Source organism: Buteo buteo, chromosome 20, assembly GCF_964188355.1.
Source record: "Buteo buteo chromosome 20, bButBut1.hap1.1, whole genome shotgun sequence".
Taxonomy (NCBI): domain Eukaryota; kingdom Metazoa; phylum Chordata; class Aves; order Accipitriformes; family Accipitridae; genus Buteo; species Buteo buteo.
In genome coordinates, this window is record NC_134190.1 from 17347785 (window position 1) to 17370346 (window position 22562).

Here is a 22562-nt window from a genome sequence, read left to right on the forward strand (position 1 = left end):
ATGGTTAGCTGTTTAAAGGCTTTGAGCTGCATAGAACCGCAAAGCAAGATGATTCACTTTTATCAAACATCACTTTTGGATGACATAGAAAGCGGCTTTCTGAGCTTTCCTCTAAGGCCCTGCAAGCTGGCTATTGCATAATCATAAAAGCAAAAAGCAACCCCGCCTGAAGGTGGCTGGTTGCAGTCCACGTAAAAGACAAATAGAGACAAAGTAAGTGAAGGAAACATCAAATTATATCATATCTGTGGGAAACTGTGGTATAAATAGACCAGGTGTAACCCACTAACACAAGGAACTATGAACCTGAACTGGAGCTTGAGCTAGACTTCAATTTGGCATAGAGCATCTGTCAGAGGAGTGTATGCTGGTTTAGAAATTCAGCCTTTTCCAGATGAATCACAGTAAGTCTTTTCAGCCAGAAACGCAGGCAGCAAAGTGCTCAGTAGCACCTGCTTCTCACCAGTTCTGTCCTCTTTCTCGATGATTGCCTTCCTGGATGCCTACTTCCTGACTGGATATGAGCTCTGAGTTTCCCTTCCCTCTGTCGTCTTTGGGAAAAAATGAAGACTTAATCTTTTCTCCCCAGGTCTGCATCTCCACAATGAATTTGTTTGTACATCATTTTCTAGTATGAATTTCAAAGTACTTGGAGACTTTGCACGCATACTTTATTAGGGATAATTTTCATGGCTGTAAGAATTATCTTGTCCTACTGACAGGTGCTTCTGAGAGTGGAAATTAGTGTATTGCTGATTGCAGAGAGAAATGAATATGCTCCATTCAAGCAGGAAGCTGTTTCTGCAGTGAGGAAAATATTTGATCCCTGAAAAGGCAAGTCTAGCAGTAAATTTTTTTATAACATGTGAGCAACAAACTTTCATCTTTCTAGTGGCTATGTAGGAGGAAGGACACAAAGGGCAGAAATTTCAGGTAGATTTTTTTGGTACAGCCAAATTCAATTAGCATCCAATCTCAGACAAGAAAGGCATGTAGAAACACTTAATTTTGCCTTGTTGGCCTTCCTTAATGCTTCTGACCTGAAGGCAGCGGAAGGGAGGGCTACAGACTGCACAGTATGTGTAGAAATGCCCTAGAAGTGTACTTTGTTGTTCTGCCTGGACTCTAATACCATCCCAAGAGGTACCAGCTGTTGCAGTACCTTCTTGCCTTGAGAGCAGATTCATCCTGTCAGATCTTTTGAGAAGGACCAGCTTGATCCAGTGCCCCTCAATAGGCTGAGGACCAGCTAAAGGCCCTTCTTTTGGTTAACTTTATAACAAGATTGAAATTAAAGGTCTTTTTCCATCAGGAAGTCATTTTAATATCTAATAGCTTCATTTTGAAAGCTTTTTTTACTGTCTGAGGGCTATTAAGAATGTCACAAATTTATACATTTATTTAAAAATTCTACAACAGAATAATTCAAAGGCATTTGCTTTGCCCTTTCTTGAGCTCCTTCCAGACCTTAACTACAGATTTCCTCTCTTTTTAAGTATTTTCAGTAATGTGCATGCCTTTTGGCTATGAAAGAAAAGCAAGCTGTTAACTGAAGAGACATTACAATCCGCAGTTCTGAAGTAAAACTGGACTAGCTGATGTTTGTCCAACACAACGTAAGTATGTAAGAGAAAACCGGTAACATTGGTGTAATCTTTTCCTTTATTGCCTAATATTGCATTTAAAACTAGCTTTTTTCTGTAAAGGTGCCATTGATGAAGGTGACTTGTGACAAAATCACAAGTATGCTGGTGGAACTAGGAGGCAGATTTGTGATTTTTTTTAGCCTTTCTGAACATGTGTAATTGAATTTGGATCTCTAACACTACTGCAGGGCACATTTCTCCCCACACTCCTTCCCATTGCACTAAAGGACCAGTGGTTGGTAAAAACTGCTCCAAAGAGGCAAACGTTCTTTCCACTCAACTTGTTATTATGCAGTGATTTATTTCTGACTCAGAACTGGCCCATCTTTCTGTAAAGAACAGGAACCAGCTTCAGAGACTAAGATTGCCACTCTGTCTACCCAGTAGGTGAGGACACATCATGGGCAGATGGGGTTTTGGGTTTCTGTCTCATGGGGAGACAGAAGTGAGGGTTTGTGTTTGTTCTGAAGCACAGATCAAATGTTGTGAAATACCACAATGAAAACATGACATGTTATTGTGCTCGACAGAGGTCAAGCCATCCTTCCTTCAACAGAAAAGCACAGAAGAGGGTGAACTGATTTAACAGTAAACTTTGCAAGGCATGTGATTTTTCTGTAAGAATCTTTCCTTGGGACAAGTAAATCACACACCGTAAAAAGCAGTGGGCCTACACTCCTGTCAAATCTCACAATGTAATTAGGGCTGATTTCTTTAAAACTGCCCCCCCCCCCCCCCGCTTTTACAACTTCTAAAGAAAGTAACCCAAACAGTTTGGGTAAAAAGGAATTCCCCTGTTCTACATGCAGTTTTTACCTTCTCAGCCTGTGTTTGGAGGGGCTAAGTAGCCCTGTAGCATTTCTATCAGGAGGTAAGTTCTTGAAGAGTATTATTTCTGCAAGAACTGCACTGTGGGATAGCAGTCAAGCAACAAGGCTGCAGATCACGAATTCTGAGCCAAGAAACTGATTTGATGCAATATCATAAATAAAGTCCATATCTAGATCTAAATCTAGATCATCTAGACTGGATGGTGGGATTAAACCACCACACTCAAAAACAAAGACCTCATTAGAGGACTGACAGGTCTCTTTCCAGACCAGACAACCAGCTCAAGGGCACTAACTTTTTCCCTCTGTCCCTTCCCTCCAGCTATCCTGTGAGGGTTGTCTGCTTTATCGCATTGTCCTGTACGGCCAAGGACCTTCCCATTTCCACCGTTACTCCCTTTGGAAACAACTGGAGAATTAGAGAGTCAGTGGCAGGGCTGCACCCCTGGGACTGGGCTGACCTGAGAGCCTGTGCACATCCCAGCAGTGAGAAAAGCAAGTGCAGGACAGACCTGAGGGAGGGTGAGGAGAAGTCACCTTGGTGACAGTCATGGCTCGAAGGCTGTGCTGTCTGCGCCATTCCCTGAAAATCTGAGACCCCAGGAAACGCTCAGGACAGCTTCAAGGACCTTGATGGGATGGACAGGCAACAGGGCTCCACCCTGCTACTCCTCCTCACACTTCTCCCCTGACCCAACCTGGGGTGCTCCATGGGCTGCTGTTCCTTCAGGAGATACCCACCCCCTTTGGTGTGGTCCTCTCCCCGGGGCTGCAGGGAAACCCCTGCCCCACCGGGGGTCTCTCTCTGCCGGGGAGGGGGGCCTGGAGCACCTCCTGCCCTCCTCCCGCTCTCCCCTCGGGGCTGGCAGGGCTGTTTCTCACCCCGTTTCCCTCAGCCCTTTTGCCCTTTCTTCCCCAGGCTTTCCCCGAGGCTGAGGGGCTCAGCTGTGCCCGGCGGTGGGGCCGCTGGGGCAGCCCCCAGTCTCTCCTCACAGCGGCGGCTGCTCCCGGTACAGGCTGACGTGCTGCAGGTGCTCTGTTTTGAGACGTGGAAGCAGAATATCAGTTAGACAGGCAGAACTGTGCTATCACACCCTGCACACTTCTCTTTCTGGGGCTAACAGAATTCTCCACGGTGCAGAAGTACCCTTGGCACCTTTGATCCAATGTTTTTTTTTTTGTTTGTTTTCTACAACCTCATTCAAAGCCCAGCAAAGAGCATCTCTTACTCTAAAGAAAACAAAAAACTTTACTCAAGCAGTATGTCATCTGAGTCCACTTGTTTCTGTACGCAGCATACAGGTGTTTATAATTTATGAAGTATTAAGCATCTTGGATCCAAGGCTCGCCACATCTTTGTGACAGAATGCATAAGCACAAAGAAAATAGGTCCATGGTCATGGAATGTATTCTACTGGAAGAAATATTTTAAAATTATTCTATATTTTCAATCTATAATATAGTCATTTATATCAACAGCAGAAGTAGTAAAAAACTGTAAGAGTGCACAGTCCCTGTAGAGCAAATACTAATGTTAACAAATGAACTTAACTATTTCAGAAGAAATTACAAGCAAAATTTATTCATAATAAAAGACAATATTCTAGGTAGTATTTTCTCTTTCCCATTTCAGTTTCATTCCCAAATAAATCCTGTGGGGTTTTTTTTCCTCTGGAAGTGGCAGTTTTCTCTAGAACCAGATTGCTTTCTAAATTAAATAGTTTTAAAACTGTTATTTTCCAAATAGCAATACTGAAATGAGTGAAAACCTGGTGCAGAAGGTTTTGCTGCTGACTTCAGTCAAGTTAAATCTCTATTTCTGAAGAAAACATCAATTCAACTCTTTACAGGATTCAACAGATAAAAGCATGCACATGCACACATAGTTTTTATCCTCAAAAATATGTAAAAACGAAAATACCAAGCTAATGTCATACATTAGGGATATTATCTGAGTCACCAGTGAAATAGTCTAAGGCAAATAAGACAATATTAATGCAAGGGAGTATAAATATAAATGATATTCTGTGGATAGGGCAGAAGCCATAAGCTGCTCTAGAGAAATGATAGAGGGATGCCTGGTCATCTCGACCACAGCTGTTAAGAAAGATCACTATGTAAACTTAATGTCTTAATGGCATTATTGAAATAATTTTTTAAAAAGGTACAATGCAACTCAGGAACATCTGTTGCTCACCAAACTCCATCAAAACAAGTTTAATTACATAAAAGAAATCAATTTATTTTAAGAAATTATATATATATTATTTTTTCCAGCCACTTAAAAGAAATCAGGTGAAAAAATACATTTTATAGACAAAAAATAGTTTATCTTGCACTAATTTTATGAAGCAAGACAGCAAAAATAATAATCACAGAACTAATCTGAACAAAGCCAAACAGGTAACAGTTCAGATGCGGCTGATTTGAAGAAAGCAATGCAACTCAAAACTAGCTGTTGGTCAGCTTGGGTTCTAGTGCCACCTGCTGAAACAATGGTATTTTTCCCCTTGCAACCATAGCTAATATGCAATTTAAATTAATTCACTGCATTAGAGGGCAATACGTCAAGAAAGGTCACAAAGAAGATGAGGTGCTTGAGTAATCTAAGTGCACATCCAGAGTGCCATACACCGAACCTAGTAAATTGAGGACCTTCTCTTGAATGATGTCAACCTGCTCTGAAGGGCAATAGTCATCCAAGCTTGATCTGTAACAAGGAATTGAAAAAAGCATGAGTACAGATATCACCACCATCACTACATTTTGTATTCTTGTAATGCTTTGTGTCTAGGCTGAAGCTACTTTCAAACCGTGGTGAGTTCTGCCTCCCAGTATTCCTTCAAAGCGTAGTGCTGTGCTTCTCCTCACTACTTTCAACAGTAACAGTTTGCATGAAGTTGAATAGAAAGTCTGGAGCAGATTAGGAACGTGACCTATTCTTCCTTCCAATTCTACTCTCTTCCTGACTCTGACACAAAAGAAGGTGGCAGTCAAAGTTCAAGCAAATGATCCAATTAAAGGACTGGTGGAAAGTTAAGATTGAAAAATTCAAATGCTACTAGTAAAATAGGTAGGAAAACTTGAAAAACAAATCTTCACAATCCCTGTGATACAACATTTTGTACAGTAACTATTAATCAACTGCAAACAAACACTAGTAAAAAAGCAGAGCTGACACTTCTTGGATTTTTTTAGCTGTCAAGAGCTACATAAATGATTCTCTATTTTCTCTGCAACAGTGGATGACGACCCTGCAGCTGGCACAGGAAATACAGCCTTCTTTTACTGCAGGTATTAGCCATACTATTTCTTGTTGACAAAAACAATTCATGTCAGCTTCTGCTATTGTTGCCTGCCCTTTAATGGCACACTTAGTATTTCTGAAGTGATTAAATTACAACAATTTGTCAACAGATACACTGTGGTCTTCAAATTAAGTTTTCCCAGGGCAGATCCCTGGTTCTCCCAGGTCCCTGGCCTCAAAGTCCACCCCATTCTCCCAAATAATACCCATACAGTCCTGAAAGTGTAACTTTTACCCCATGCAAAGCTTTACTAGAGCTTTCTAGAATATAAATCCCTTTCAGCCTATTAGGTGAAAACCACTTCTATCACAAGTTTCACCGAAAACAGAAATCCTATCTGTAGTACCATAAACCCTAGAGCAAGAGAGTAAGGCATGTGTGATTTCAGCCCAGGCAGGCTTGTCCAAGCTAGCTTTGCTCTAACTAGCACAAGTAATAAAAGTAGCAGACATCTATGAGCCCCAGTGACAGCTATCAATCTCAACACACACAAGGCCTCATCACAGGCTTTATAAAGCTTATGCTGAAGCTCATTAAGTCATCATGTTTTCACTGCTTTTGAAATCTATGCTAGCTACTCTAAAGCCCAGTAAAACTAGCCCTCAGCACAGAACGTTCCCTTAGTTGTGTAGATACTGTCACTGCCTTATGATCAACATTTTCAACTGTCAATTTTCACTACACTGTAAGGCTTCCACTTTAAGGCAGAATTTAACATGTGCCAACCAGTGCTGTACTGATAGAATTATTTAGCTTTGTAAACACAGTCTGAGCATTTTAAAGTAAAAGTACCTACACAGTCTTACCGAGCAACTGTCACAAGTGTGGGCTTAGGCATATCTTTTAGTAGAACTTTAATGGATTGTATGAGGCCTTCGATCTCCTCTTCAGTGCTAACATGGTGAGGAAGCTCCATATAATCACAAGTCAGACCAGCTTGATGGACCTACATGTAAATTAAACAGGATTTAATTTCTATTGATACAGTTTATCTGCGTAAAAAGTCTCTAAGATACCATCCCTAGCCCAGTAGGTAACTTACACCTCTTCAGGCAGTTAAGAGTTGGGTTTTTTTCCCAACTTGTTCTTTAAACAAAAAGAATAAAATTCTGGAGGTTGTATGGATTGTTTCATTATCTCCAGTATACTGTACCTCTCCTATGAATTCAGCGTATGCTGCAGACCTTGAAGATGACAGGTCTGATCTTTTACAAATAGGTACCTTAAGTTCTATAAAGTATATGAACAAACCCTGGTGAAATGAAACCTTCCTTCACAGGAAGCAGCCTGAGACATCACAGTCCTGAAAGATCACATTAATATCGCCTAAATATAGACAAGCAGAGTAGAATTTTAGAAGCTTTACGAAGAAAAGCTGGCCTAATTAATAAGACATAAAAAAACCTCAAAACCACGAAAATCTCACAAAGTCCTGAATCAAGAAGCAAGTCTGAAATGAAGCATGATCTTTTCCCTCCTTGTTGAAGCTATGCTTTTGAAATCTGTCTACTTTCTGCTCTTTTACCTAGTCCACCTACCATTTCATAGTCTGGGCTTTCCATCCTGGTTTTCAAACTGTGAACTAGCTGAACAAGTGACTTCATTCTGGAGTGAAAACAAAACCAGAAGTTATTACATAAAGAGCTGGAAACACATATATTTACCTCAAGAGGTTGAAAAAAAGAAAAAAACGAAAAAAGGAGAGAGAAAAAAGAAGAAAGTAGAAGTTATCATGGCCTAGGATTTGAAAATGTAATTTGCCCCTCTGTGTCATCTTGCACCTGAGAAAAATTAAAATTATCAGTACCATTGTACTGTTTCACCAGGTCTTTCTTACAAAGACCCTATATCTGCCTCTGGCAGGACCTCTTTGCACTTATTTTAGGGTGGACCTGGAGAGAAGCTGTTGTACCTCAAAGTCATAAGAACTTGATAGGAAATGCTTGTGGTCAGTGTTACACAGGTCTGGCAGTAACTGCTGCATTTGATGGGGAAAATGAGGGATTTTCCTATCAAGGGAAAGCCCAGACTTTTGCTGTTTCTTTTCAGCTGAAAACATTTAGTTTAAAAGCATAGCAGATGCTGCTGAGATGTTTTGTGGACACTGTTGCTCAGGTACAGCCTTTCATTCACTTCCATTTTTCCACAGAAAGCAGAACCTTCGGGACAACCGAAGTCCTCCATATCATCTGTAGTTTGTTGCTTTTTTGAGAGCTCTCCTTCACACAGATCACTAAATTTTTAGTCACCAAACGTGCCTCCCTCCACAGAAAATAGAATTTGCATGAAGCTATACAAGGCTGATCTTGGAAGGCTTACCATGGCATTGAAGACAGCAGATGGCCTTTCCTTTTGTTCTGACTCTTCCTCCTCTAGAACTAAAGGAAAAACGGTAGCCTTGCATAGATCCTATCCAGGCTCTCTCCTTTCCTGTTAGCAAAGTGCTCGGCTAATCAGTTCCCAAACTACTGTTTGCATTTTAAGCCATTCAGAGGTTTCCTACCCAGGACAGGAAGCCCACTTCTGTAGGGTCTCCTCATCATCATTGTCACACAAATCTGCAAATGCTGCTTCCAGATCTTCTAGCTGATGAACACGGTTTTCAACACAGTCCAGCAAGCCCTCCTTTAAATAAGCACATACAAAAGCATGTTAGGAAAAAAAGAGGTAAGAATATCATGGCTTACACTATGATTTAAATTCTGAAATGGTTGATCTACTGGAAGTGGGGAATCAAAAACAACTGATTCATTACTACAGAACATTTTTTCAAGAGGATCAGAATGAATGCCTGCAGAAGCTGTTATACCTTCAGAATATCACCTCTCTTTGCTCTGTCTTTCCCACAACAAATAAAAAAAGTGCCACATCTACATTCCGGCAGTATACACTGGGGAGAGCTAAGAAACTGTATATGACCAATTGTTACATTTGTTTCTATAGAACTGAAATGCTCAGATGAGTACAAGCTTTACATTTTTATAATGAAAGGAAAATTTAATTTTTTTATGTTTAAAAATAATATATTAAGTCAAAAGCATTTTCAGAAAAACAAAACAAAATTTCAGATTTTGAGCTTCTTTCAACTGCATGCCTGAAAAAACACGGAATTAATTTAAAATGTCAGTTATTGCTCTGACCTGCAAAGCTTTATGCCCTTTCTTAAAAAGTTCAGAACACATAAAGAGGCAATCTTCTTGGAGTGAGGCTACATACATGAACAGTTGTGCATGCAAACATTTGCAGAAAGAGATCCTACATAACGTATCAAATGAAAAGCAATGCTTGGCATATTTGGTATTAAAAATGCTCAGTGCAGTGCTGTGTGAAGGAAATTACAAAGCACTTTGGAAAAGATAGGTAACAATTAAGAACACAACAATTCCCTCTTAGGATTCTGCTGGCTGTATCATATAACAGATGCTGCTTCTTTTGGCCAGTGATGTCAACTTTGGACTAATTTTTAAGAAGAGCTGAGGGGGTATCAATCATTCATAAAGTACAGATTTATGATCCTATCCTGGGGTATGAATAAAACACTTTTCTAAGCATCACCAGTAACTAACCTTAAAGACATGTCCCATCCCCCTCTATGGTACTTAAAAACCAAAACCAAACACCCCCTAAAACACCACAATAGTATAATGTAGTATGATACAAATGTAACTGTACTCAGGAATTTGAAGAGACTAGAGATCTAGGATATTTTCTGAAATTTTGAAAAGCACAAAGTTCACTAGTTTTCTATCTTCAAATCCTTTAAATTGACTGTCTCACTATAAAACCATCCATGAATCTGGTCTTGACTTGTTCAATTCTATACCTATCCATTACACACTGTCTGCTAACCATTTCAGTTGCCTCCTATAAATTTGCTGGCTTTTGTAAATAACTTATGCCCTGAAATCACATTGGGAACTTAAATCACAAGTGTTTACCCCTTTCACATTTAACTACCTTTTAAATAGGTAACTGTTTTTATTGCCGATTGACTAAGAAATATGAAAATCAATTTCACAACCTTCCCCATATCTCCATTTCTTTATACACACATATTTATTAGGATTCTTTAATCTGCGATAATTTTATGTGTTGAATCTCTCTGTAATAGTGTTCAGATGAGATTATGAAAGCAAAGACAAGATCTTGATTAGAAATGACTTGGTGTAGCAACCATTAATGTGGCTGTCTCCGTGGTTTGGGCTCAGGGCTGAATGACTGTTTTGGCAGCTACAGCTGACTTACATTTCCATGATTCAGAAGCATACAATGAAAAGTACATTACAGTGGTATAACTGTCCTTTCCACATCTCAATAAATAGGTAAAATACCAGTTAGGCACTTAGCACAGCTCTGACTATTAAAGAAGAGCAAATACGGGAAGGAAGGGGAGAGCCTGGTGGGAAGTAAAAAAAAAACCCAAACAAACCACAAACCACCCCCCAAACAAAAAAAAAAATACCCAAACCAAAGCCCTGCTGAGCCATAAAAAGAATAAGATTGCAGATCATTTACTATGTTTTCATTTCTTCCTTGTCAATTACCACTTGTTTACAGAAATTAATTTTCACACTCGTGCTAAATATTTATCCAGTTCACAAGTTCAAACAAAACGTCTAATAGGAAAGAACTCCTAAGATGCTGCTGATTAGCATTCAGCATACTGCATAGCTTAATTGGAGACCACTTAATTAAGCACCTTTCATAGGTTCCTTTCTTGTCGTAACTGATTTTTATTGGGTAAACCAAAACAATCATTCCCTCATACATCCCACACAGAAATACCATACCTCTGTTGCATTTCTATGAGGCTTCTTGAAATTGTACAACTCTTGCAAAAGCTCATATTCTGTCTTTGGGAAAAAAAAAAGATGAGGCAAAAAATTAAGTCTCTTCAAAAGAGAAAGAAAATCCTCCAAGCCCTCCTTCAAAAAAAGAATTTGACCACTAAGATCATTCCTCTACTCTAGTACCGCAGCCAAGTCTCTATAAATGCAGGTGAGGAAGAGGCTGTGAGGCTTGAGAAAGCAATACTTTGTGGCCTGAGCCAAACATTCTGCAGTCGCTTAACTTTAAACCTGACTTCAAGAACACAGCTTTAAAAGCTAAATATTAACAGTTTGTTAGTTAAAGAGTCTCTGAAACTAGACATACATGTTGCTGAACTAAGGTCCAATAAGATGCTGAGTAAAACTGAGATTGTAAATTTAGGCAGACAAAACCAACAGGAAAGTATGATTGTAAAGGAAAACAGGATAGATAAAGGCATCAGGCTAGTCTGACAACAAGTGCACAATTTGGGCTTGTCAGCCCTACTCCTTAATAATATTCAGGTTTAATTAATCAAGGATAAAAAGATCTCACTATTTACTTAACAGCATTAAAAGGTGAACACTCAGGGATTTTTTTTTAGAACAGAGCATTGCAGAGCAATGGCATTGCACACTGTCTGAAGATACTGCAATCATAAATACTGACTATCAGAAGCTAACAAAGGTCAGGGATACTATATTCACTCCTTTATGGTGAACAAGGAAGCAGCAGTCTAGCCGAAACTCAAAGAAGTCAGATGTTCTCCAGCATAGGCTGAAGTTACAACAGTGTCAAAAAGAGACATTTAAATGCTAAAACCAGTCAGGATATTGCAGAAGAATTTGTAAACCTAAATGCCACACCCAATTTTCAGGGCAGATTAGTTAGTTCCTAAAAATCCTGTTCACATCAAGAAAAGCTGCTAACTGCTTTGCACCTTTGAGGATCTACTTATTCATGACTCTATCAGGTGAGCTACCTTTCCTGTGCAACCAAGTTATAAATGGAACACAAGGCAGAGTCTTAAGCTCAAAGCCATGGCATCAGAGACAACAGCTGCTCATCCTTATACTCAGCACTCCAGACAAAGGAAGTAAGTGTGACAGCCTCTCACCAGGACAAGTAACCACTCATGGGATAATCAACACCACCATGCCTTTTGAAAGGCAGAGTCTCCTGATACCATTGTGGCTTTCCAATAGCATGTTATAGGGGGTAAAAATTGAAACAGTCTGTCATCCCTCCCTGATGAATCTTGCTGTGGGTATTTGCAACATTACCTTTGGAAACCTAAGCATAGCTTTTATGACCCAAGCAACAAGCAGAAGTGAGCCATAAACCTCTGAGCTTGAATGTGCACTCAATACCAATTTCAAATGCAAGGATCTACCCTATTAGGTTGTTGTAATTCTTTGGAGCATACACTCCCTTAGAATGTCTCTCCTTCAAATGCTACCATGAATCACTAATCATGATCAGCTGAACTGCTAATTTATCTTAGATGAAAGTTTCTCCACAGACAAAATGCTAGGGCTGGTACTCTTTTGTGAATGGTAAGAGGCCTCTCTGTTGCCATGCTTACCTGTGTGTACATTTCTTTGAATGGATTTTTAACTGAAAAAAAATCTAAATCAATGTCTAAAACATATGCATCCCCTTTCTGCAGTACTTGGCAGATATCTTTAACAACTTCCCTTATTGGGCATTCACTATTTCCAAGAGAGCTTGAAGCTGAGCACTCTGACAAGGTTTCTGCCCTATTCAGGGCACTCGAATTTTGTATTTCCTTTTTCTTCACACTTGGGGTGCTGTGATCAAGGTCACCAGGATCCACTGATGAAGAGGCAGAAGTGGTGCTTGCTGTGTCATCTGTGTTTAGCTTCAGTCTCTTAGCAGATGCTACTTCACCATTTTCTTCACGGCTGTTTGATGCTTCAGTAGGATTGATGAGAATGACATGTAAATTTAAAGGCTTCTGGTTTTCTAGCTGATCAGCAGGGACATAAAGACCATCACTTAAAAAGTAATGATCTGTACCTGTAACCCTACAATTGACAATAACTCACAGTTAATACATATCTTTGCAAAGAGCTTAGGAAAAAGCAGGCACACTTTAGGGATCCTGAAAAGAATGAATAAATGCTTGATGGGTAACAAAAGCAATGAAACTGTGTACACAAAAATATTTATTTTAATCTGCAGGTTTTTAAATTGAAGTTTTTTTCTACTTCTTTATTGCAGAATAAATATATTAAAATTCACTCTATATTTTTTATGATAGCCCGTGCGGTTTTAAGGGATAACAAAAAGATTCTACATTATGTGCTTCTAAGATTAATTTGCCATTGAACTGCACTTTAAAGACCAAATCCAGAATTTAACAAGATATTGTCAATATTATGGCATATAAGACTGCAAAGCTATGGATGTTTTGTCTTGGATTGCCTAATTTTTAAGGAAAATTCTGTTAGTTGTGTTTGAGAAGTGCCCTGAAACCCACAGATATTGATTTAGTAAAATATTATAAATTAAAAGGTAGCATTTAACTTTTTTTTTTTACCACCAATATAGATTTCCTATTCTAAGTGGGGGAGAGCCAGTAACTTCAGGATGAATAGCTGCATATCAATGGAATGCACTTAATTAAAAAAACCCGACCAAACAAACAAAACCAACACCACCAAAACCTCCACTTACAGTGAAAATTTAAAGAATATAATTTTCAAGCCATATTTCAGTACATTAAGCCTTAAGCATCATAAATTCAGATTAAAAAATAAGCTTAAGAAGAAGTGTGAATTTCTGCTCACTTGTGTTAAGGCCTCATTTGATTACAGGGTATAACCATCAATCAACCACAAAGACAAATAATTCCATAAGCAGCAGAAATTTGAAGCTTTGTTCCCCAGTGTCCTCTGGCTGGATTATCCTGAGCTTGCTAAAATGACAGCCTGGATAACAACCTCATCTTGTTGATGGGGCATTCACAGGGTCTTTTCTCAGAAATCCTCCAGGGTTCAATACAAGCTCATGCTACTGCCTTTACCTTGGTGGGACAGTAACTCAGGTATCTATTACCTATCCAGCCACCTGTTGTCAACAAAAGTTTTAGGAAGTTCATATTTCTGAGGATTCCTTCCCTTTCTTCCTTCATGATTTTTGTAAGCCTAGAACCTGAAGAAAAGGTACCTGACCATTTTCAAAAGGCAGCTTGAAATGTTGTTTTCAAGATTGCTAAGGCGACCAGAGGATCTGTGGGAGAGCTATTCAGCCATCGTGAAGTATTTCTATATGTATGCTAGTTCTCGTGGTTAAACGTAACTGAAAGCACCAGCTTTTGTCTTATTAGTTAGGTTTACTTTAGGCCTCAGATTCAGAATTGTAGAGCTTTAGTGTTTTATTTAAGGTGGTAAAACAAAGCATTTCTCTGCTGTCTTCTGTTAAACTTGCTTCAAAACATTTATTCTGATATGCTGGCAAGAGACATGATTTGTAAACATCCATTCAAGCTATACAAAATCACAATGCAGTGCATACAGTGAATGCGAAATTGTCATGGGCTGCATCCTGCTGAATGATGAGGGGATCTGATCGGAACTTGAATCACAGAATGATTAAGATTGGAAGAGACATCTGGAAGTCTCTAGTCAATCATCGGATTGAAGCAGAACTAACTTCAAAGCTAGATGAGGCTGCCCAGTGCCTCGTCCAGTTGAGTTTTGACTTTATCAAAGGATGGAGAATTCACCACCTGCCTGTGTACCTGTTTCAGAGCTTAACTAGTAGATTAACATCAAAAAAAAACAAAACAAAAAAAAACAAACAAAAAAACCCCACACCAGAAAAACAGAATCCTGGCTGATACCAAGCCAAAATTTTACTACCAAGACCAAAGAGATACAAGTTGAACTGCTTTCTCCCATCCACAGAATAGAATGGGGGAAAAAAAAAAAAAGGGAAGCTTTACATGCATTAAATGCCCAGTTTTGTCACAATAAGGATGACAAACACACTTTGTCCTGATTGGTACATTTAGGTTCCATTTAGAAAATAAAATAAAAGCTGCCCTTCACTTTCTGTCCCATTTTGGTTTGTTATAACTCTACTGAACACAAATCTCTGAACTTCATGGGTCAGTCACTCATACTGCATTTAACCATGTAAGCTCACCCTGAAGGGAAACTTATCAAAGGAACTAGCTGAAAACAGCTGAATATGAGTACAGAATCAAAGTAGAGCAAGTGATTTTTTTTCCCTACATAGCCCAAATGTGACTCCGCTCCCTTTTGATCCAGAACAGTTAAAAAAAGTTTGTCTTAAAACACATAGTTTTCTTAAGTATGTTACTATGAAATAGAATTGTGCAAAAAGTAATTATGAACTTTGTGACATTTGCTAAATAATAGCATCCCCTTTTATTCCAGGTCAGTTTTATCAAAGTGATCTTATTTACTTAATTGTATCTTTTTCTTTAGACTGTACTATCAGCTAGGTTAGAATTTGGCATTCTATGATTGAACGGTAAAGCAAGGAGGATATCCCATCAATAATTCTGTTTTAACTGGAAGAGAAAATAATGGATGCACTATTGATAAAGTTGAAAAATTAGGTTTCCCTGAAGCTTAAAAATATTTAATGTCTATTATCATATGTATATAATCCTTGATATGTACTCACTGGATGCAGTACAAGGTGGGTGAAAAACTGGCTGGACCAACAGTTCCATGGTGATGATCAATGGTTTGAAGTCTCACTGGCAGCTAGTTGTAAGCAGTGCTCCTCAGGGATTGTTACTGTTTTGACATCTTCATTAATGCCCTCAGCAACGCACTCAGAAAGTTTACAGGCAGCACTGACCTAGGGGTAGCTGATACACTAGAAGGCAAGGTTGACCTGAATGACCTAGACAGCCTAGAGGAACAGCCTACAAGAATCTCATTAAGTTAAACTAAGATAAATACAAGAACCTGCACCTGGGATGCAATAACCCCATGCAGCAGTAGAGGGCTGGCATAGACAAGCAAGAACAGGAACTGGTAATCCCAGCAGAAAGCAACTTGAGCATGCGTGAGCAGTACAACCCTGCAGTGATGAAGACTAATCACAAAATTTCATTGTATTAGCAAATGCATAGCCAAAAGGTCAAGAGAAGAAATTTCTCCCCTTTTTCAGCACCAGCGAGGTCACATTTGAAATAATCTGCCCCCAGGACAAGAGAGACATCAATAAACTGAAGATCTAACAGAGGGCTGCTAAGGTGATTAGAGGTCTGCAGCATGTGATGAACAAGGGGAACCTGAGGGAACTGGGCTTGTTTCGTCCTGATAAGGGAAGGCTGAGGAGGATCTAATTGCTGCCCTCTGTTACCCAAATCCTCTGTTAAAAATGACTGCTTTTTGAGATTTTTTTTACTTTAATGAGAACTAATTTAAAACCTGGGTAGCTGAAATGAAATGTGAATAGCTAGAATTACCTATTAAAAAAAAAAAAAAAATTAAGGCACAATTTTGACTGTGCCCATTCACACAGGTAGTCACACTAGGTCCTAAGCAAATCACACATACAAATTAAATTTTCATCTTTATCTAAGAATATAAAAAAATGCCCATGAAAAGCTATAGAGATAGCTTTATATTACTAGTATAAGACAGCAGACAATTTACCTCATTGTTGTTGTTGATATGTCTTTCCCAATTAAAAAATTGTGTTTTCCTTCTGAGATCTGCTGAGCCCAGGGTGGGTGAAGCCATACTACTTGAGAAATATGGCCAGCATATACAGCAGGCATAATCCAGTTCTCAATACTTAATTCACTGTAATGTATGGAGAAAGACAGGAGCAAAAACTGTTACTTTCCCTGTAAGCAAAACATAGTCAAGAACGCCACAAACACCTTCCGCGTCTTGAAAGCCCCCATGCAAATCATCTGAAATTAAAACTCTGTGTAAGGGTCACATCATCAAAGAAAGAAAAAGAGGGAAATCTTTATTCATGAGACAGACAAAAATCTCCACAGTAGATTTTAAAAAGTTAGGATTAGAGAGTGCAATCAGCTTCACTTTTAACATGGCACTTTGATTATAAACCACATGGATTTGTTGTCCTTTTTCTTTTGCTACATCAGACAGAGGAAAGTGCAAGGAGCATCACTATTCTAAATAACTTCAAACTGACCTCATGAGAGTATTTTATTGTAAACTGCCCTAAGTACATTTTAAATATAATCTCAGTGATTAAAGTGAGTCAGTCAGCATCTACAGATTAGCATCTTTCCTCATTATCAACACCCTATTTTTTTAGGTGTACGATATAGCTCACAAAACTTCTTACTCATCCAACAAAGAGAACAAAATATTGACTGTGGGTAGGATGATACAACTACTTACACACCAATTGCATCAGCTTGTCATTGCTGTAAATCACCACAATACTGAAGCAATCAATATTTATTTTAAAATGGGAAGAGAAAGACAATAGCAGAGATCACTCTGTGGCTTGTTACCTACCTACCTACCTAAGAATTTTGGGGAAAATATTGGTCTTAATGATCTTAATAGGAAAATCTTGTTCAGCTTCACATATTCACCATGTCAACATAAGATATGTTATTTCAATCTCAAAGTCAATTTTTCAGTGTGAAGAGAGAAAGGCTGTTTTAAAACTGCAGCTCTTCAGACAAAGCATCCACTCAAGAGTGCTCTCCTGTTACCCAGAAGAACTACCTGGGCTAGTAACGTGATATACTACTGAACAACTAAACAAAGGAAATTCATACATCTTAAATTGCTTGATATGCAACATAAACATTTGACCACATTCATAAAACACAAACATAACTTTTTCCGTTCCAAAAAATAAAGCTTTCAGCAAAAGTGAACAGACAGAAGATACAACTTGAAATTGACTTAGATCTTTTGTTCATAAGTCCTATGCAGTCATACCAATATTCACTGTAAAACAAAGGCAGCAAGAAGTAGACTTAAAGTATTCTGATGCAGTAGCCCGAACTTACCTAAAAAGAGCTTCTTTGTCAAATACAGTGTCTGCAGGCATATTCACAGGAATAAGAAGGTCTGGATGGGAATCAAGATGAACAAAGCTGATGTTACTGGCAGGAAGATGCTTTGAACCAATGGCACGATAGATGAAAGGCAGCACCTAAAACAACATGAATAAAAATATTTCAATTATAACCAGTGGGCTGAAAAACGCAACAGCTTTAACAGCAAAAACACTAGTCCCACTCTTACTCCTTTTGAATTTGTATTAGAGGGATGGGGAGACAGAAGACAATATAAAGGGGAAACAACTCCAGTGGCAAGACAACTCATGAACTGTAATCACTATGAGCCCAAGTGTTCCACGCGAGAAGCTGCTGAAGAATCACAGCTTTACTCCCTCTTTCCTTCTTTATAGGAAGTCTTGTTTGCCGTAGCTCTTCTCGCTAACCATTCAGCTCAATTCCTAGATTTTTTTCATTTACAACTGAACACCAGGAATGCCTTTCCTCTTCTGCAGAACACTGCCCCTGCATTGCCTTCTCCATGCTAAAAAGTTTCCTCACCATGCATGGGTGCTATGGAGATAAAAACATTTCATTACTTGTGTTTTATAAGTTAACAGATATAGAGTGAAAACTGACCCTACCATGACTTAAACTTTAGCTTATCTTTAAACCTATCACCCTTGATGAAAGAGCTTAATTCCTAATCCCTACATGACTTAGTGGCTGCAATAAACAGACTACCTTTCTCAACTGCCCAACTTTAACCCCTGCTGAAGGTCTTCACTGAAAGGTGTGAAAAACAGGAGATGAGGCAACTCATCAATTTATAGCATAGTAAACCACTGAAGTGCAATAATGTAGGGTGGTAAAATGAGAAAACTGATGGCTGATTCATGATAGCTTTTACACTAAACTGCAGTACATGGAGTCTGTCCCACAGTTACAGGAAAAGTAACTACTTTAGCTGCCAGAACAAATCTAGCAAGGATTGTGAATCACAGCCCTATTATACAAGGAATGTGAAGACTGTAAAAGGACTGGGCAACAAAAACTCCATTCGATCTCTACATTACAACAGAAACTTAACTACTGTTTTTGGCAAAAAAACCCCATTAAGATGACAAATCCTGCGTACTACATGGGCGTAGCTGTAAAACATGACTGACAGCTGAAATTTGAACTGTATTCCATCTGTCTAGGAACAAGTTCCCCAGTTTACCCACTACATATGCAGTAATATGTATACTACTGTAATAGTAGATAAAACAAGGTTAAAAATAAGAAGGGTTCCCTCATCCATGACTTTTACTTCTTTGGAAAAAGCATGTAATCTGGCCTACCTGAACAAACTACAATCTTTGCAATTAAAATTGAAGTTTCATCTCAGATAAGTGTCACTACAAATTGTGAGACTAAGAGAGAATGGGGGAAGACGCAAGAGATCGCCATCTCTAATGTTGCAAGTTCTGCTGCTTTGGATTAAGAACAAAATTTCCTTTACACCAGCTGTATTATTAATCAGTGCATGATGCATCTAGTGACACCTTGCCTTAGAGGAACATCAGTGTCAGCAAAGGACTATATAAAGTTTCTGTGAAGTTCTTACACTTTGGGATGAAAAGCCGTTTATGTTTTATGCAGGACAGACCGATACATATATACACGTATACTGAAAACACAGCATACACGTTTAGAATGAATAGACTTTGTTACGCTAATTGAGAATAGAAATATAGTGAATAAAACAAAGAATAATCATTAATAGTAATTACCTCAGTATTCCTATTACAGTGACACTCTTAAGTCCTGGGTTACCACAAAAAATCAGCTATCACAGCATCATATATTTCAGTGAGTCTTAGCAAAACTGATCTGCGTTAAACTACTTACAAATTCAGAACACTACTTTCTTTAATAAACTTCATTACGCTAAAATTGTCTGTTTGCAAAGAATCTGCTTACTTAGGACTAAGGCCTGATCACAGCATCATATATTTCAGTGAGTCTTAGCAAAACTGATCTGCGTTAAACTACTTACAAATTCAGAACACTACTTTCTTTAATAAACTTCATTACGCTAAAATTGTCTGTTTGCAAAGAATCTGCTTACTTAGGACTAAGGCCTCAGCTTATGCTACTATAAACAAACCATATGGGAAACCAGAAACAGCAGTTCAAAAGCAATTCCTTCTTTGCTCCCCTTTTCAATTACTTAACTAAAACCGCAAAGTTCCCAATTTAACCTTTCTCATCACGTGGCAATCTCCTTGTTAGCACGTGATTACATTTACCAATTTGCTGTCGACACTGTGTAGGTTTGAGTTTCTAAGTACCGCACTAATGCCTAGCTGATTCTAAGAGCAGTGTGATGTAGGTATCGTTTCCTCTAACTACAGCAAAGAAGAAAAGGAACAAAAAAGTCACCTACAACCGTTACAGAGATGCCAAAATCCGATCATGGCATTTGTTAACTTGAATCACCGGATCGGGAAGGGAATTCAGGTCACCTGAGCACTGAACTCGATTTATGTTTCCGTGGTGAAAGAGAACGCAGGGGTGAGCTCTGGGCCGGTCCCACGGAACCGCCGGCAGCGGGCAGACCCCGGTGACAGCGCGGCAAGGCGCGTCCTCCCGTAAAGGAAGAGCGAACGAACGACAGAAAGAACCGAAGCTGCTCCCCATGCACCCCCCGAGGGACGCCCCGTTCCACCGCTCGGCCCGGCCACTCACGTCCTGGTGGTCCTCCACCACCCACACCGGCAGCGCCGGGTAGGCCCGCAGGCAGCCCCCGCGGGACCGGGAGCGGGCCCCGCCGTCGGCCCCCGTGTCCCCGCCGCTCATACCGCGGCGGCTACGGGCCGGGCGCGCCGAGGCCCGTCAGCGCGGCCGGCCCTGCCTCTCTCCCGGCGGGCCCTGCTTCCGCCCGCGGCGCCCTCCCACCGCCTTCCTCTTCCGGAGCCGCCGCGCTGCGGGCCGGGCCGGCCTCGGCGGCGGGGCGCCAAGGTGGGCTCGGCGGGCCCGGCCGCTCGCCTGGGCCGGGGGGGGGGGGAGCCGCGGGGCGGGCGGGGGCTTCCCTTGGGCCGCTCCGCTCCGTGCGTGGTGCCGCGGAGGAGCCGGGGGCCGGGGCGGCGGGGGCGGCGCTCTCGGGGCGGCGGGGCCCGGGCGACGGCGGCAGCCGCCCCCCCCCCCCCCCGGCCGGCCTGCGGCCCGGGAGAGCTCTCCGTGTGGGGAGCGGGAAGGCGGCGCGGGAGAGCCTGCCCCGGCGGGCGCCGGTCTCCCCTCCGTGTTGCGGCGACCCTTCGGTGGCCGTTTTGGGCCGTTGGGAGGCGGCGGTGGGCTGAGGCCGGGTCTCGGTGCCCTGTTGCTCTCTGCTGCGCGTCCGCGGGGAGAGGAGTTTTCCCGGCGTCTTTTCAAGGAACCTCTGTTACTTCTGTGTGACGGCTTCCACCCGCGCAGTAAATTTCCTGTCCTAGGCGACGGGAAAAGGGGAGTTTGTCCCTTCCAGTGTTTTTGAACTTACTTAAATTTAAATGAAAACTGGAACGTGACCTAGGTTTGCAGCAGAGGGAGCTTTAAAATAATTTGGGTGTTGAAAATAATTTCATCTATCTCTTTGTATTTTTTTGCGGCAGTGATGCTGTGCATTCTGAAGCGATGAAATTAAGGTGGTAGAACTAGAGCAGTTCTCTGGAGTTGGGGAAGACTTAGAGCTCTATTTGAGAGAGCTGATAAGCAAGACCTTTTGTTTGAATGCTATGACATGTTAAAAAGAAATGGCTTTAAGGCAAGGCACTGTGATACAGTGATCTTTGCTTTAAGTTGTTTAAGGTAGTAAGAGTTTAGCTCAGCCTGTTTAAATAAAATGTGTATGTAAGTACCAGCAAAGTATAAAACAGTTTTTTAGTACAAGCCTGAGCTATGTAGGATCATGACTGGAGAACTAAAGCAAAATGGGTTCAGCATCTAATGGATTAGAATTAATAATGACAAAAGGTTGCGCTGTTGCCAGACAAAATAATGCAAATGGGCTTTTTCCCCTCTCCCCCTGCCCTGTTGTTTCTTTTTGAGAGCTCTTATGAGATTGGAGGGTACTGGTCAGGCACAGGCTGACTGGAAGGAACAAGTGGCTTTGCCATCATGGCCCCTACCTCCCAGAAACGCAGGATTCTCACTTTGGCCTTTGGTTGCTCTGGAGAGGGAATGAATGCCGCCACCACCACCACCAGTTCCAGTGGCTTCCACTAAGGCCTGTGTGTATAAGGAGAGACTTAGGGTGCTCATGGTTCCTCCTCTGATGTGAGTTCTTTCCCCCTTCATTTCTTTTCCTTTCTCCCTCTGGTTCACCAGAAGCTGTCTGCTGTCTCTCAGCAAGCTACATCTTCTGCAGCACTGGCACCAGAATGCAGCTGAAAGCACTGCTCTGAGCAGTCCAGGTTGGCCATGTTGCATGGTAGCACGTGGGAGAATATTCTGTGCCTGTACTTCAGCATTAGCAAAGCCTTAGTAAAAGGCAGTAAAAGGTAGGCTTTGTTTTCTTTATCTGGTAATCTTTCCAATTGCGTTTGTGTCTTTCGTTTCTTTCTCTCTCCCCCTTATGGAAAACAGGATTTCACTTCTGCGACTGCTTAAGTAATTATTTTTTCCTCTCCCTCCATTCCAGCCAAGACAACATGAATGATTTTTTTTAATTTATTTTAAATGTTTTTTTTTCCTTTTTTCCAGTTCTTGAAACGTAACACTGTAATTAAAGAATGAATTTTAACTTAATGAAGCACAGTGGTTTTCATTTATAAACATTAATACAATGTATTAAATAACATGCATAGTTTTGAGCAAGACATAAGCCTACTTGAAGCAGTGGCAATTGCTGGAAAGGTAACAGGGCCAGGCAGGCAGCTGAGGGATGTTTTGGGAACCACTTATTTCAATGAAATTGGAGTAACAGCAGAGTCTACATAAT

At 40.5% G+C, this 22562-nt stretch overlaps 2 protein-coding genes across 6 annotated transcripts in view; one reads left to right on the forward strand and one right to left on the reverse strand.

Moving 5' to 3' along the window:
* Window positions 1–4030: 4030 nt before the first annotated feature.
* C20H5orf22 (chromosome 20 C5orf22 homolog) lies at window positions 4031–20541 on the reverse strand. 3 transcript variants are annotated; one of them, XM_075052331.1, is made up of 9 exons: window positions 20333–20541; window positions 17609–17754; window positions 16260–16409; window positions 12179–12641; window positions 10575–10637; window positions 8288–8409; window positions 7323–7389; window positions 6581–6730; window positions 4031–5186 (listed from the first exon to the last, which is right to left on the reverse strand). In XM_075052331.1, the coding sequence occupies exons 1-8, from the start codon at window positions 20441–20443 to the stop codon at window positions 6587–6589; spliced, it is 1266 nt and encodes a 421-aa protein (XP_074908432.1). In that variant the 5' UTR covers window positions 20444–20541; the 3' UTR covers window positions 4031–5186; window positions 6581–6586. The 3 variants fall into 3 exon arrangements, with proteins under 3 accessions (XP_074908432.1, XP_074908431.1, XP_074908433.1); XM_075052330.1 differs by having other exon boundaries at window positions 6591–6730; window positions 20333–20539; XM_075052332.1 differs by lacking the exon at window positions 20333–20541 and adding an exon at window positions 20110–20303 and having other exon boundaries at window positions 6591–6730.
* Window positions 20542–20561: 20 nt separating this feature from the next.
* Window positions 20562–22562, forward strand: part of DROSHA (drosha ribonuclease III) — a 75755-nt gene continuing 73754 nt past the window's right edge. The window contains exons 1-2 of one of the 3 annotated variants that reach the window (XM_075052328.1): window positions 20562–20605; window positions 21950–22122. The gene's annotated coding sequence lies outside the window, so the exon portion shown is untranslated. Of the gene's footprint in view, window positions 20606–20789; window positions 22123–22562 lie in introns of those variants that run through there. The other 2 variants (XM_075052329.1, XM_075052327.1) reach the window with 2 other exon arrangements.